The sequence below is a fragment of the Culex pipiens genome, chromosome 1 (genome assembly GCF_016801865.2).
Source record: "Culex pipiens pallens isolate TS chromosome 1, TS_CPP_V2, whole genome shotgun sequence".
Lineage (NCBI taxonomy): Eukaryota > Metazoa > Arthropoda > Insecta > Diptera > Culicidae > Culex > Culex pipiens.
In genome coordinates this window covers 31,099,047-31,115,041 of record NC_068937.1, presented here as the reverse complement: position 1 = coordinate 31,115,041, position 15,995 = coordinate 31,099,047, and the positions used below count along the sequence as shown (strand labels likewise).

Here is a 15,995-nt window from a genome sequence, read left to right as displayed (position 1 = left end):
AACCAAACAAACTAGTAAGCAAGCAACAACAACAACAACGGCAACGACTAGTCAAGTTAGAAGAAACAAACAAACCAGGCGACGTCGTCGCCTGCTTGGGGATTGGGGAGGTGTGCGGATTACGTAACTTTGACTATTTTAAGAAATTAATTTGTTGTAACGTAATTCTGATTGGATTTTTTGACGTTTGTCATTTCAATCAGAAATTTTGTTTACAGTTCTGTGTGACATCTCGCACGACGCAACACGACCCCAATGTAACGCCTTCCGCGAACGTTCCCCTCGTCGGTTCCAACTCGATTTGTTTTTACTCTTTCTAGCAGCGAGACTGCCTGGTAGTCGAAAATAGGAGGTAAAGCTACCACGACAACAGCCCGACCAGGAGCTGTCGCAGCAGGTCTTCGCGTCTGTTGCCTGGTGCTGCAACATCTTCGCACGCGTTTACTGTCTGCCCGTCATGGCCGCCTGTTGCCCGTATTATCGATTGCTCTCATTGATGGTCTCGTGATTTTTTGATGTGCCCAGTTTATTGGGAAAAAAGGCGGCCGCGTCGCGGCAACGCTGCGCGACACTTTTTTTCGCTGCGCCGCCATCTTGGATTTTTCTAACAAGATTTTTTTTTCGTTTGTTGCAGATTCCAGAAGGCCTGCATCAAGTACGGCGTCGCCGACGTGGACCTGTTCCAGACGACGGATCTGTGGGACAAGAAGAACGTCGCGCTGGTCACCACCACCATCTTTGCGGTCGGACGGGCGGTAAGTTGTGCAACACAACCACATGTTGCGTCGCGCCTAGAAGGAATGTGTATCCGCGTGACAGGAGTGTTGGTGAGACGATCCAAGCAAGCACGTGGTTTTGTTTACGTTGAGGGGGACGCATCCCTTGATGACGTTTCTGGAGATCAATTTAAAAAATCAAGTAACCAAAACATTTGTACACCTTCCTGATCTAATTAGAACAAATTTCAAAAAATCAAGTTTAAAACCTCGTTACGTAACTCGCGGACGGCCCCCTCAATCGAAGCAACCATCGCTAGCGGACTCCGTTCGGCGATGCCTACTTGGGTCCGCCTGCCCCTCCATCGGTACGCACCAGTAGGCCGTTAAACTGACGGTTCTACAATTCAAAAACCAAGTGATGAAGTCGGGATATGAAGTCTCTAGTGATTTCGCTCCGCTCGCTTCCTGTCACCTTGCCAAAGGAAGGCAGGAAGTCGAATATCTGATGGTTTTTAGGTGTGTCTAAAACATGAACATGAAAAAAACAATTACAATTTCAAAAAAAGTCTCCTAAACATCTTTAAAAATGAAGGAGTTTTTGAGTAGAACCTTGTCGGAAGATCGCTCCGGGAGCTTTCTTTTGACTCGGGGAAACCTTGACACTAAAGAACATCTGCTTTTCCCCCCACCGACAGTGCTACCGCCACCCGGAGTTCCGCGGGCCCTACCTGGGACCACGGCCCTCGGAGGAGAATCGGCGCGAGTTTACCGAGGAGCAGCTGCGGGCCGGCGAGGGCCTGATCGGGCTGCAGGCCGGCTCCAACAAGGGTGCCACCCAGGCCGGTCTCAACTTTGGCGCCACGCGGAAGATTCTGCTCGGCAAGTGAGCCATGTGGGTGCTTGAACAAAAACAAACTTTAAATTATTTATTTATTCAACCCATTTTTCGATAACGAAAACACGTGTGTTTCGCATGATTTCCCGCGTGCGCGATGATTCCGGATGGTATTATAAACGTTACATTTTTTTGAGCAGCATTATTAGCGGTTTAGTAGCAGATTCGAGTACCTTTATGTGAGCGTGTGATCATAAACATGCAGTAGGAAGAGAAGAAGATGTTTCGTTCAAATTTGGAAATTTTTGCAGCTATTTTGAGTTTTGTTTTATTTGCCAATACACATTTAGAGTTGGTCTAATGAAATACAGTAACCTACATTGAGTAATGCTTGTTTTCATTTGACGACCCAGTTGAAGAAAATTCACTGTTCACTTCAAATAGACTTAAGGGTTAGTCTTAGGGGAAATGCTCGTATGTTTGGCAGGTTTATCGGACATCTCACACATTTGTTCAAATAAAAAGCATATTCTGTATGATCGACGATGCAAATTAGCATCAGTATAAACATTAACACATTTTAATCATTCTCACATTATTAATTTTCAAGAAAACCCGAATTAAATGGTTAACAAAGCATTTCAAAACAGTGTTTTTTTCCTCTAATTGGGTCCTAAAATGAAGCTTAGATTGCTGATATTATTGTTTACAGCGATAAAGCTTATTTTTCTGAGTAAAATGACCCTTTGTACGACCACAAAGAGTTTAAAATGGATTTTTAAATCAATTTCGAAAAATTAACCTCGCGGTCCTTCTTGATAGAAAAGCTCCTACTTGACAGCTCGTTCCAAGGGGACCATAGTTATTCCATCGAAACAAAGGTTGTCTTGTCAAAAAAAAATTTTGCATTAAAATGAAAAAAAGTGATCAGAAATGGTTTTTAATCGTGTTTTTTACCGTTGTACATAACAATTGACATAGGGCTTTAGTACCCAATTCCATTCCGTCAGTTCTATCTCCGGCGCTCGCTGGTCCTTACCTTGCCAGGTCACAAATCGCTCACGAGCACACACGGCTGATGTTTTGTTACTTTCAGTGTTATATTTCTTTCCTATTTTCTTTATGTTGACATTCAAAATGTACTCCTTTCAGCTGGCAACAATGGTGCCCGCTCTCTCACTCTCAAACATTCTTTTGTTTGACGTCATCTAATTTTGGCCTGCTGCGGTTAGGTTTGAAGTGTCAAAGTCATTTTTTAAGTTAAGATGCTGCCCTTGCTAAACTGAAGCAGTTGGGGAACTTTTTGCTGTAGTGATTAGTTAACAATCACTTTAAATAAGATTTTGCTGGAAGCTGACTTTAGTTTAGTGGTCAATAGGGACGTGGCGTTACATCGTGCTGCCATCTTTTTTTTTAAGTGCAAGAGTGGAAAAGTGCTGAGTCATCGTCTAAAAATAGACGGCGTCCTATCTCGTCCAGCAAAATGAAGTCGATAAAGCAGTCGGTTTCGATGGAGAAAAAGTGGAAAACGTGCTCTAAATAAATAGCGACGCCATCCCCCTATAGAGTTATCTACGTGCGCATATATTGCATGTATGTACACGAAAAAAGTGAGGTTAAATTTTGTACCAGCCAGCAAAACAAATGGTGTTCTAGTGTGTGTGAGATCAGGCTTAGATAGCTCTATTGAGCACAAGAGACCGAGGCAAACCTGGTAAGAAAATTGACGTTTTGGTTAGTGCCACTCTATGCAACTGAGCCAATCCAGGTGGACAAAAATCGTCGCGATTTTTTTTAACTTTTGCTTTTTACTGCTCTAATTTACACTTGGTGATTAGTTTGTAGTCAGAAAAACTATTTTGGAGCTGTAATTGAACGTCAACTTCACGTGACACTTACGCAGCTCTGTTGTTTAAATTTAATCAAATTTTGTTTAGGAATTTAAGAATATAGGAATTGGGTACTAAAGTCCTATGTCAATTTTTATGTTAAAAAATTAAAAAACACGATTAAAAACCATTTCTGATCAATTTTTTTTTTCAATTTAACGTCAAAAAAAAGTGACAAGACAACATTTTTTCGATGGATCAACTATCGTCCCCTTGGAATAAGCTGTCAAGTAGGAGCTTTTTCTGTCAAGAAGAACCGCGAGGCTAATTTTTCAAAACTGATTTAAAAATCCATTTTAAACTCTTAGTGGTCGTACAAAGGGTCATTTTACTCAGAAAAATAAGCTTTATCGCTTCGAAGAATAGTATCAGCAATCTAAGCTTTATTTTAGGACCCAATTAAAAATTTGGAAATAAAATAATTTATCAATTTAGGAATTTAGAAACTTCGGAATTTTAGAATTTAAAATTTTGGCAAGCTGAGAAAATAGCACTTGCAGTTTGTCGCACACATAAGGCTACGTGTTAAGGTTTCGCGAAAAAAAAACTGGATTTCCTCCTGATTTCTAGAACAGAGGCTTTTCTGAAAGATCACATGATTTTGAACCAAACTGCATCAATAACTCAAAAGCGATGAAAATGCATTTGGAACATTTATGCGATCAGGGGTAGTATAGGAATTTAAAAATTTAGGAATTTGGGAATTTTGGAATTAAGGAATTTAGGAATATGGCATTTAGGAATTTGATGATAATTTGATTTTGAAAATTTAGGAATCATTTTATTAAATAACAGGAATTAATCAATTTAGGAGTTTAGGAATAAAGGAATTCAGGAACTAAGAAATTTAGAGATTTTGGAATTCAGGAATTAAGGGGAAAAAATAGATATCAAAGAATTTTGGGAATTTAGGCCTTTTGAAAATTTAGGAATAAATTAATTTGAGAATTTAGAAATTTGGGAGTTCAGGAATTAAGGATTTTAGGAATTCAGGATTAAATGAATTTAGGGATTTGAGTTTTTTTTTTATTTTGACTATGTTGGAATATATTTTTAAGCATTTTTGAATTTCGGATCGTATTAGTTTAATTTATTAATTAATTAATTTAGGAATTTATTAATTTAAGAATTTAGGAATTTATTAATTTAAGAATTTAGGAATTTATTAATTTAAGAATTTAGAAAATTGAGAGTTTAGGAATTAAGAAATTAAAAAATATAGGAATTCAGGATCAAAAGAATTTGGGGATTTGAGGAATTTATTATTTTGACAATTTATTTATTTAGGAATTTTTGAAATTTAAAATCTTATTAATTGAGGAATATAGTTATTTGAAATTGCAGGAATTAATTAATTTAGGAATTTAGAAACTAAGGAATTTTGAAGTTTGGGAATTCAGTAATCTAGGAAATAAAAAAAATAGGAATTAAGTCTTTTGAAAATTTAGGAATTTGGGGATTGAGAAATTTATCAATTATGAAATTTATAATTTAAGAATTAGAGATATTTATTAATTTATAAATTATAGAGCTTAGGAATTAAGGAATTTAGGGTTAGGAAATTTGGGAATTTAGAAATTTAGTAAGTTAGTTATCTAGGGATTTAGGAATTTGGGAACTAAGAGATTTGGAAACTAAAGAATTTGAGATTTTTGAAATTAGGATTTTTGAGAATTTGAGAATTTAAGAATTTAAAACATTAGGAACTTGGGAATTAAGGAATATGGGAATTCAGGTCTTTTAGGAATTTACGAATTTAGAAATTTGAATGTTTTGAAATTTAGTTATCTAGAAATTTAGAAATTAAGCAATTTGGGAATTTTGGAATTTGAGACTTTAGGAATTCATAAATTTGAGACTTTAGGAATTCAGAAATTTGAGAATTGAGGTCTTTTGGGAATTTAGGAATGTGGAAATTTAGGGATTGAGGAATTTATAAATGTAGTAATCAGGGAATTTAGGAATTTGGGAATTTAGCAATTTGGGGATTTAGGAATTCGAGACCTTAGAAATTTGGGAATCAATTTTTTTTTTTGAGAATTTAAGAGTTTGAGATTTTAGAAATGTGGAAGTTTTTGTTTTTTGAGCATTTAGCAATTTAGGAATCAAAAAAATTGAGACTTTAGGAATTCAGATCTTTTTGGGAATATAGAAATTTGAGACTTTAGAAATTTGAGAATTTAGGTCTTCTGGGAATTTAGGAATCTATGAATTGAGGAAACCATTAATTTTAAAATTTTCAGAATTCTAGAATAATTTATCAAAACAACCAACAACCAATATGATCTTTTGGTAAAATAAGCGAGAATTCGAATATTTCGGAAGTTAGAAATAAGGAATTTAGGATTTTAAGAATTTATGAATTGGAAAAACGGAAATTTAGGAATTGTGTTTTGGAATTTTGAGAGGAAATCTTAACAGGAATTTGGGAATCAGAAACATTTTTGGATTTTTGGAATTAGTGAATTGATGAACTCAATAATTTAAGATTTTAGGAATAAGGTTATTTTTGATTTTGATAAAAGTTTAGGAATTTATAAAATTTTGAAAAATTTAGGAATTAAAGAATTAATAAATTTTGTCTTAAATTTGAAATGAGGAAAATTCTTTCATTTCATGAAAACGCTCTGAAAACTACCAACCTTAACAAGGTCTTGAAAAATGTAAGGTCGAAAGAAATTGTGCATTTTCGCTTCCATCTCCACTGTACACCGGAGGGCAAGGATTAGGGATTTACAAGACGGGAATTTGTGGTGCTCTAATTTTTTTTAAATGATAAGGGAAATTTCTCATGTTTTTTTAATGCAAAAAGATCATCTGTTTCAGAAACTAAAAAAATTAGAAGTCTTCGCCATTTTCAAGAATGTGATATTACCTTTATAAAAACACTCTGCATTTTTTATATTTTAATTCCCCTTCATGCTTGAAGGGAAAACGAACAATTTTATTGCCAGTGTAAACACTACAGTATAACATGGGGTACAGCCTAGGCCTACAAAACTACTTTTTTGAGCTTAACGTTAAGAGCAGTATGGCAAACGGGCACAACGAGCACGTTAAAAAAAAACAAACAAAAAACAGCAAAATAATACGCATTCCATACGGTGTGCTTCTGCGTAACTAATCCTAAACTGCGCCTAATATCAACAATTTCGATTGTTTCAGCAAATGATAGAGAAGTAAATAAACTAGTATTGCTTCAGTTTTGACACTTACAATTATTGCAGGCTCAACAAGAAAAAAAAATATGAGAAAAGGCACTTTTCAAAGATGCTTAGCTTATTGATTGCTTGCATGATTGCTAACTTAGTCTAGAGGAGCTTGGGTTGGGTCACTTTATCGCTTAGATCATGGGAAACATCTTACAAACTAAAAGCAATCCAATTTTGTGAGAGAGACCTCGTTTTTGCTTGTCGATTCTTGATTTTTGTTTGAGCCAAACACACACACACTAGCACACAATTTTAAACAACAGGATACGTTTTGACCTTAAACACTAGGTGATGATTTTTGCCTCAATATTCATGGGTGCTGCTGCTGCTTTCGACGCTTTTCGGAAACTTCCCCGGAAGAACCCGCCAGCCTCTTTCGACTTCACGAGCCCTCGCCGTTGCAGGACTCGTACTCGGAGGAGGTCGAGGTGGCCGTCGAGTGGCTCGAGTCCCAGCTGTTGGAGTTGGAGATCGGTTTGTGCTGGGGCTGTTGGCGTCGGAGTTGGGGCTCGTCGGTGGAGGGCGTAGAATCTCCGTTTGCCAGGACTGTCGACAGGGAGGAGGAGGAATGGGAGGGGGCGGGTTCTGTGGGATGGGGCAGCGGATGCTGACTCCGGTATGCTCGGATGGCGCGCCACAGTTTGACCTCGGTGCCGACCCTGGAAGGGGAGGTAGGAAGATACATTTAAATTTGTTTATTTTGCTTTTAATCGCGAAAAAGGAGCAATTAAAATATCTCTATATTTTGCTTTTTTTACTTTTGTTGATACGACCCTTAGTTGCTGAGATATTGCCATGCAAAGGTTTAAAAACAGGAAAATTGTTGTTTTTTTAGTCTCACACAAACAATCCACCATTTTCTAACGTCGATATCTCAGTCGAAACGGTCCGACTAACAATGTTAAAAAATGAAACATTCGTGAAATTTCCTGATCTTCTCGAAAAAAATATTTAAAAATTTTGAATCAAAACTAACATTTCTTGACCGAGCCACGTAGCCCAGCGATAACGCTTCCGCCTCGTAAGCGGTAGATAGGGGTTCAAATCCCGGCTGGGACCAACAGTTTCTCAGCTTCTCAAAAATATTTTGCAAAAGTGGGCACTCATTTAAAAAATTAAAAAAAAAAAACTGTGGCTATTTTCAAAACAAAAAGAAAAAAAAACTAAAAATAGCTTTAACTTGAAAACGGTGCACATTATCAAAATTTCACTTAAGAGCAATTGGGTACTAAAGTCCTATGTCAATTTTTATGTACAACGGTAAAAAACACGATTAAAAACCATTTCTGATCACTTTTTTCATTTTAATGCATTTTTTTTTTTGACAAGACAACATTTTTTCGATGGATCAACTATGGTCCCCTTGGAACGAGCTGTCAAGTAGGAGCTTTTCTGTCAAGAAGGACCGCGAGGTTAATTTTTCAAAATTGATTTAAAAATCCATTTTAAACTCTTTGTGCTCGTACAAAGGGTCATTGTACTCAGAAAAATAAGCTTTATCGCTGTAAACAATAATATCAGCAATCTAAGCTTCATTTTAGGACCCAATTCCAGCTCAAATCAGGATTTCGTCGCCATCGTGCTAACTTGTCGTACGTGCATTTTGGGCCAAATTGAGTTAAGAACGCCATTTTGTGCAGCTCACAATGCCTCACCTTTTGACCTTCACAGATCCCCAAAATTCGATTTCAATCCTGAGATATTCAACAAAAACCGAAAAAACTCCGTGCATTTTTGTCACTTTACATATGAAAGTAGTTTAAATCTTGTCGTGCTATCTTGTCACTCCATGAAAATTGATGTAAGTGCGACAAAAGGCCAAAGGGATTTCAGGCCAGGAAAGTCAGGATGCGTTTGTCACACGTACAAGCTAGACTACCGTAAACATTTGTAATTATAACTCGGGACTCCAGCAACCAACTTCAACCAAACTTCGGGACAATGCACAGAATGGCCAGCCAAACAAAACGTGTTTGTTATTGTTTACATTGCGTGCTCTCGTTTTTGTATATTCAAGGTCAAACATTAAAACGCGTTTTTCTCGGAACGTCAAAATGGCGGGTGCGACAAGATAGCACGACGACGTCGATTTTTTCTGGTACTTTTGTACCCGACCCTCTCCGATTTCAATGAAACTTTGTAGACATGTTATCCTAGGCCTATATAAGCCATTTTTGTGTATATGGAGCCAAGAGCACTCGAAAATAAAATTTGAGAAGAGCGTAAGGTATTTAAATATTTTTATATTTGGGAATTTAAAAATTACTGTATCTCGAAGCCGTTGCGTCGTATCAAAAAGTAGTCAAAGACAAACTTGTAGGAAATTGGACGGGCTTTCTGAAAAATATACACTGAAACAAAAATACACACCATATCTATGAGATTTTTTGATTTTTAAGTCTAAAACTTAAATTTAAAGGTGATTTCACGATTTTTTTTCGTTCAAAATTTTTGAGGAAATAGCCTAAAATGTTACCAAAAGACTGACGAAAAATGCAGGATGTTATGTCTCTCCTAAAAAAATAAAAAAATCTTTTACTAAAACTGTTTTTTTGAAAAGTGGTGTAAACATCAAAATTTTCAAAAGCCGGTAGTGGGAATCGATTCTCCAGACAATTTTACATAAAAGCCTCCATATTGACCATTGACCATTGACCGATGTCCAATCCTTGGGAAGATACAGCGGTTTTAAAAATAAAAATGCTGAAAAAACGGTTTTTTTTTTGTGGTTTTTGGCAATTTCTATATGACAGACTTGGTTTTTCAGTCTCGTAAATATTTTTACCGGAAAGCTCGTCCAATTTCCCATAAGTTTGCCTCTGACAACATTTCAATTGGATGTAAGGGCTTACAGATACAAGCTTAATTACATTGCTAATAACTGAAAATAAAATATTTTTTTTCAGTGTGGTAGAAACCAGGATAGTAAATTTGCTTACGTAAATACAAAAACGTTATAAATCAAAAAGCTGTCAAAGGCAAACTTATGGGAAATTGGACGAGATTTCCGGTAAAAATATTTACGAGACTGAAAAACCAAGTCTGTCATATAGAAATTGCCAAAAACCACAAAAAAACCCGTTTTTTCAACATTTTTATTTTTAAAACCGCATGGATTGGACAATGGTCAATATGGAGACGATTCCCACTATCGGTTTTTGAAAATTTTGACGTTTAGAGCACTTTAAAAAAACAGTTTTAGTAAATGATTTTTGTATTTTTTTTAGGAGAAACATACCATCCTGCATTTTTCGTTAGTCTTTTGGTAACATTTTAGGCTATTTTCTCAAAAATTTTGAACGAAAAAAAATCGTGACATCACCTTTAAATTTAAGTTTTAGACTTAAAAATCAAAAAATCTAGTAGATATGGTGTGTATTTTTGTTTCAGTGTATTTTTTCAGAAAGCCCGTCCAATTTCCTACAAGTTTGTCTTTGACCACTTTTTGATACGACGCAACGGCTTCGAGATACAGTAATTTTTAAATTACAAAATACAAAAATATTTAAATACCTTACGCCCTTCTCAAATGTTATTTTCGAGTGCTGTTGGCTCCATATACACAAAAATGGCTTATATAGGCCTAGGATAACATGTCTACAAAGTTTCATTGAAATCGGAGAGGGTCGGGTACAAAAGTACCAGAAAAAATCCTGATTTGAGCTGGAATTGGTCTTAAGTTCTTTTTGATTTCAAATTTGATTTTACACCGAATAATAAAATTAAAAACTGTTTGCGACCAATTATTAGATTTTTTGAAAAAAAAAATTTTTTTTTTGCGTAACCTGGAAATTTCTGAAAAGGTATTTGATGATTTTTGCAAATCAAGTTCTAGTGACAAAAAGTTAAATTAAAAATCACCAATTTTTTTTTGGTATATCATTTTTTCCAGTGTAGCTCTTATCCATACCTACAACTTTGCCCAAGACACCAAATCGATCAAAAAATTCCTTCAAAAGATACATATTTTAGAATTTTTTTACATCATTTTTGTATGGGCAGCTGCCAAATTTGTATGAAAAATTATTTGGACAAACTAATGATCCAAAATGGCTTCTTTGCTCAATAAAAGAACTCTCTCACTTACAAATTTTATTTCAAGTTTTTGTTTTTGTGCCTTTCTATCAAAAGTTTCCTGAAACTCTGGTAAGCAGATAAAATATTGCTGAAAATTGATTGTAAACTGTTTAAAATATACTTTTTTAGGTTTTTTTGTATTTTAATCAAATAGGGCACTTTTAAACTTTTAGCAAAATTCGGAATTTTTGGATTATAAGATCGGAAAAAGAAAAAATTGTAGAAATGAAATGTTATCATACGTTCATTATTATTTAGCAAATTTAGATGGTTTAATTGACTTTTCGACCTCGAAAAGGTTGAATTTACATTTCCATTTAAATAAACATTATCTCAATTTTTAAGATTTTCGTTTCAAACTGTTCATTTCAATCCAAAAGTTGTTCAAAATTGACAGAAAATGAAAAATCAGTAAAAATCTCTCAAAATCTGGCACAGATAATTATGAATCTTTATTCTGGCAGACACTGCAAAAATCTGGCAACCCTGCCTGTGGTTCATTGCGCAATTTTTGAAAAAAATGATGAGAAATAATAATTTAAAGAGGACAAACTCACCTCAACCCGATCCTCCTCAGATCGTCCTGCTCCATGCCGTACACAAAGTCCTCGAAGCTAAATTCCTCGCCGTGAATGGTGTTCCTCACGGCCACCCCAATGCCATGCTGGACAAGCCACTCCTCAAGCCGTGGATCTGGCTCAACCGAACCCGCTGCTCCCCTAACCGTCGCCGACGGCGTCCTCGTCCGCTCCAAATGATGCTGATGAAAAACGGCGCCCCGGGACGTCTGCCGATGAAGCGTCGGGGGGTTCGTCGGCCGCAAAAAGTTATTGTTGACCGCGTCCACTTCGTCCACCGGGATAATTCCCGGACTTTCGGACGTTTCACTGGCGTAGCCTTGCGAGCCTCGCTCAATGGTTCCCGTACTGCTGCTGTACCTCGCGACGGACATCAGCTGCGTGGCCAACGCCTTCACCATCTCCGCGTTCGTGGTTTGTCCCTCGAGAGCCGTCCGGAACACGGCGTGGTAGCTATTGTGAGATTCGTACAGATCTTCCATCAGTCTTAGGTTCTCCGCCCGGAGGGCCGTAATCTGGTCGTGGACCACCTTCGAGCGGCTCAGCTTGGCCGGTTTGGCCAGCGTGACCGAGTTGACGGTGCCGACGCCCGACGTGGACACTTCCCCATCGTCGTCATCATCGTCATCCCCCTCCTCATCATCGTCGTCGGTTCCACGCGCACCTCTGGCAGGCGCCTCACCACCACCTCCCCCGGCAGCTCCACGACCATGCCGCGAGTGCCTCCTCGGACGATCCTCATCATCGTCGTCGTCCTCATCGTTGTGACCATGCCCGGCCAAATTCCTGCCCAGTTCCGGCGACAAAATTATGATCGCCGCCTGAACCGCACTCTTGACCAGATTGTCCAACGCAAACATCCAGTGCGGCTTGATGTTGTGCGATCGCAGCACCGAAATGACCGCGTCCTGGAACAAATACATCGCCAGGTGCAGATGATCGATCGCCGTCGAGTCAAAGTCCAAAGCCTTCTTCAACCCCGCGATGACGCCCTCCAGCGTTTCCTTCTTCTGCTCCGTAATGTACGTCCGCAGCGCCTTGATCAGCACCTCCAGGTGGCTCATGCTGATCACGACCGCCTCCTTCCGGTCCGAGACGATCTTCTCCATCCACACGTGGCAGATCTTGCGCTCGTCGTGCTCCAGAACTCGGTGCAGGGTCGCGCGACGCTGGGAGTCCTTCTTCAGCAGGTAGAAGCCGTCGCTCTCGTTGGCGTCGGTGCCATTCAGGAGGGGAGATTTGCTCGAGGTGGACGGGAGTTCGACCTGAAATGGGCGAAAAATGAAAAAAAAAATTATATTAAAATTCTTAAAATTTAAAAAAAAAGTTTTTAAAGTTGTTAAAATTCCTAAAATTTATAAAATTCTTAAAATTATTAAAATTCTTAAAATTCTATAATTTCTTAAAATTCTTAAAATTCTTAAAATTCTTAAAATTCTTAAAATTCTTAAAATTCTTAAAATTCTTAAAATTCTTAAAATTTAGTCGGTCAAAAAACGATACACACTCGTAAATTCTTAATAAAAAAAAAAAACAATTTAAATAACATCGAAAATCTGTCAACATAGATTTGTTCTAAGATAGTTTACTAACATTTTCCTAAAATATGGGGGATTTTGATGAACACTACCTTAAATGCATTTTTTTTTATTCAAATGAAACTAAAATGATGCTCAAATACAACTGAAAATATAAGAAAAAGGATTTTTCGAGAGGTCATTTTTGGCCAGAAACGTACCTCAACTTTAGACAGCTGCCAAAATAACAGGATTTGTTCTAGGAACGAGATTTTTTTCAGCGAAGTCATCTTAAGATGACCCCTACACAACCCTTTTAACAGAATTAAGTTTCATTGAGAAGAATCTGAGAAATGGTAAAATCCGCAGAAAATCACTTTGATCCAATCTCACCCCCACTGACGGTTCTTAAAATTCTTAAAAATCTTAAAATTGTTAAAATTCTTCAAATTCTTAAAATTCTTAAAAGTCTTAAAAGTCTTAAAATTCTTAAAATTTTTAAAATTCTGAAAATTCTAAAAATTCTGAAAATTCTGAAAATTCTAAAAATTCTTAAAATTCAAAAAAAAAAATAAAATTCTTAAAATTCTTAAAATTCTTAAAATACTTAAAATTCTGTCGGTCAAAAAACGATACACCGCTCGTAATTTCTTAATAAAAAAAAGGTGCAGGTGGTTATGTTACACATGACCAGTATGACAAAGAACTTTGCAAGATGATTGTTGAAATTTTCGATTAGAATGTCCGGTCCAAATTCCCCCCTTATAATAACCGTCCTATCGAACTAAGCTGAAAGCTGATATAGAAATCGAAGTGAAATCAATTTACTTTCCTTCACCACTCGAAAGTTACCAAGATGCGGGAATGTTTTTGCAAGGTTGTTGCAAGCAATCGGCGGCAGTAAAGGAAATTTGAACAGCAGACATTAAAAACTACCCTTTACAGGGCTCTTAATGATTACGAGATAGTTATTCTAAATTCCAGAAACAGATTTTCACAGTGGCACAAAAAAATGTGCATTGCAGTAGTCTATTTATAACTTCCTGCCTAATAAGCAATATATTTTAACTGCTTAGCATTAGCATATTTTAACTGCTTAATTTCAGATAATGGCCAAATGCAACTTTTTATGTCCAGTATCAAAAATCATTAAGTTTGATACTCATATTGCCCCAACTCTTACGGTCCGGCAAATGTCCCCTCATCGGAACATCCCCGGGGCCTCCGGCCACTTCGGATTGTGGCCACTACTGCCAAAATGTCAAATTTCATGTCCGGTATCAAAAACCATTAGGTTTGATACCCATATTGCCCCAACTCTTACGGTCCAGCAAATGTCCCCCCATCGGAACATCCGCGGGGCCTCCGGCCACTCCGGATTGTGGCCACTACTGCCGAAATGTCAAATTTCATGTCCAGTATCAAAATCCTTAAAGTTTGATACCCATATTCCCCCAACTCTTACGGTTCGGCAAATGTCCCCCCATCGGAACATCCGCGGGGTCTCCGGCCACTCCGGATTGTGGCCACTACTGCCAAAATGTCAAATTTAATGTCCGGTATCAAAAACCATAAAGTTTGATACCCATATTGCCCCAACTCTTATGGTTCCGCAAATGTCCCCTTATCGGAACATCCCCGGGGCCTCCGGCCACTCCGGATTGTGGTCACTACTGCCGAAATGTCAAATTTCATGTCCGGTATCAAAAACCATTAAGTTTGATACCCATATTGCCCCAACTCTTACGGTCCGGCAAATGTCCCCCCATCGGAACATCCGCGGGGCCTCCGGCCACTCCGGATTGTGGCCACTACTGCCGAAATGTCGAATTTCATGTCTGGTATCAAAAACCATAAAGGTTGATACCTATATTGCCCCAACTCTTACGGTCCGGCAAATGTCCCCCCATCGGAACATCCCCAGGGCCTCCGGACACTCCAGGTGGTGGCCACTACTGCCAAAATGTCAAATTTCATGTCCAGTATCAAAATCCCTAAAGTTTGATACCCATATTGCCCCAACTCTTACGATTCGGCAAATGTCCCCCCATCGGAACATCCGCGGGGCCTCCGGCCACTCCGGATTGTGGTCACTACTACCGAAACATCAAATTTCATGTCCAGTATCAAAAACCATAAAGTTTGATACCCATATTGCCCCAACTCTTATGGTTCCGCAAATGTCCCCTTATCGGAACATCCCCGGGGCCTCCGGCCACTCCAGGTGGTGAACACTACTGCCAAAATGTCAAATTTCATGTCCAGTATCAAAAACCATAAAGTTTGATACCCATATTGCCCCAACTCTTACGGTCCGGCAAATGTCCCCCCATCGGAACATCCGCGGGGCCTCCGGCCACTCCAGATTGTGACCACTACTGCCGAAATGTCAAATTTCATATCCAGTATCAAAAACCATAAAGTTTGATACCCATATTGCCCCAACTCTTACGGTCCGGCAAATGTCCCCCCATCGGAACATCCGCGGGGCCTCCGGCCACTCCGGATTGTGGCCACTACTGTCAAAATGTCAAATTTCATGTCCGGTATCAAAAACCATAAAGTTTGATACCCATATTGCCCCAACTCTTACGGTCCGGCAAATGTCCCCCCATCGGAACATCCGCGGGGCCTCCGGCCACTCCGGATTGTGACCACTACTGCCGAAATGTCAAATTTCATATCCAGTATCAAAAACCATAAAGTTTGATACCCATATTGCCCCAACTCTTACGGTCCGGCAAATGTCCCCCCATCGGAACATCCGCGGGGCCTCCGGCCACTCCGGATTGTGGCCACTACTGTCAAAATGTCAAATTTCATGTCCGGTATCAAAAACCATAAAGTTTGATACCCATATTGCCACAACTCTTACGGTCCGGCAAATGTCCCCCCATCGGAACATCCGCGGGGCCTCCGGCCACTCCGGATTGTGGCCACTACTGCCGAAATGTCAAATTTCATGTCCAGTATCAAAATCCTTAAAGTTTGATACCCATATTCCCCCAACTCTTACGGTTCGGCAAATGTCCCCCCATCGGAACATCCGCGGGGTCTCCGGCCACTCCGGATTGTGGCCACTACTGCCAAAATGTCAAATTTAATGTCCGGTATCAAAAACCATAAAGTTTGATACCCATATTGCCCCAACTCTTATGGTTCCGCAAA

At 38.5% G+C, this 15,995-nt stretch overlaps 2 protein-coding genes across 5 annotated transcripts in view; one reads left to right on the top strand and one right to left on the bottom strand.

The window, feature by feature from the left end:
* Window positions 1–1,634, top strand: part of LOC120427970 (muscle-specific protein 20-like) — a 94,585-nt gene extending 92,951 nt beyond the window's left edge. The window contains exons 3-4 of the mRNA XM_039592926.2: window positions 635–755; window positions 1,415–1,634. Of these exons, the coding sequence (XP_039448860.1) occupies window positions 635–755; window positions 1,415–1,606 (313 nt within the window). The 3' untranslated portion in view covers window positions 1,607–1,634. The remainder of the gene's footprint in view (window positions 1–634; window positions 756–1,414) is intronic.
* Window positions 1,635–6,980: 5,346 nt separating this feature from the next.
* Window positions 6,981–15,995, bottom strand: part of LOC120427968 (mitogen-activated protein kinase kinase kinase 15) — a 60,084-nt gene continuing 51,069 nt past the window's right edge. For all 4 annotated transcript variants that reach the window (XM_052707805.1, XM_052707809.1, XM_052707806.1 and 1 more), the window contains 2 exons: window positions 11,290–12,575; window positions 6,981–7,314 (listed from right to left, as the gene is read on the bottom strand). In XM_052707805.1, coding sequence (XP_052563765.1) covers window positions 7,038–7,314; window positions 11,290–12,575 — 1,563 coding nt within the window. In that variant the 3' untranslated portion in view covers window positions 6,981–7,037. The remainder of the gene's footprint in view (window positions 7,315–11,289; window positions 12,576–15,995) is intronic.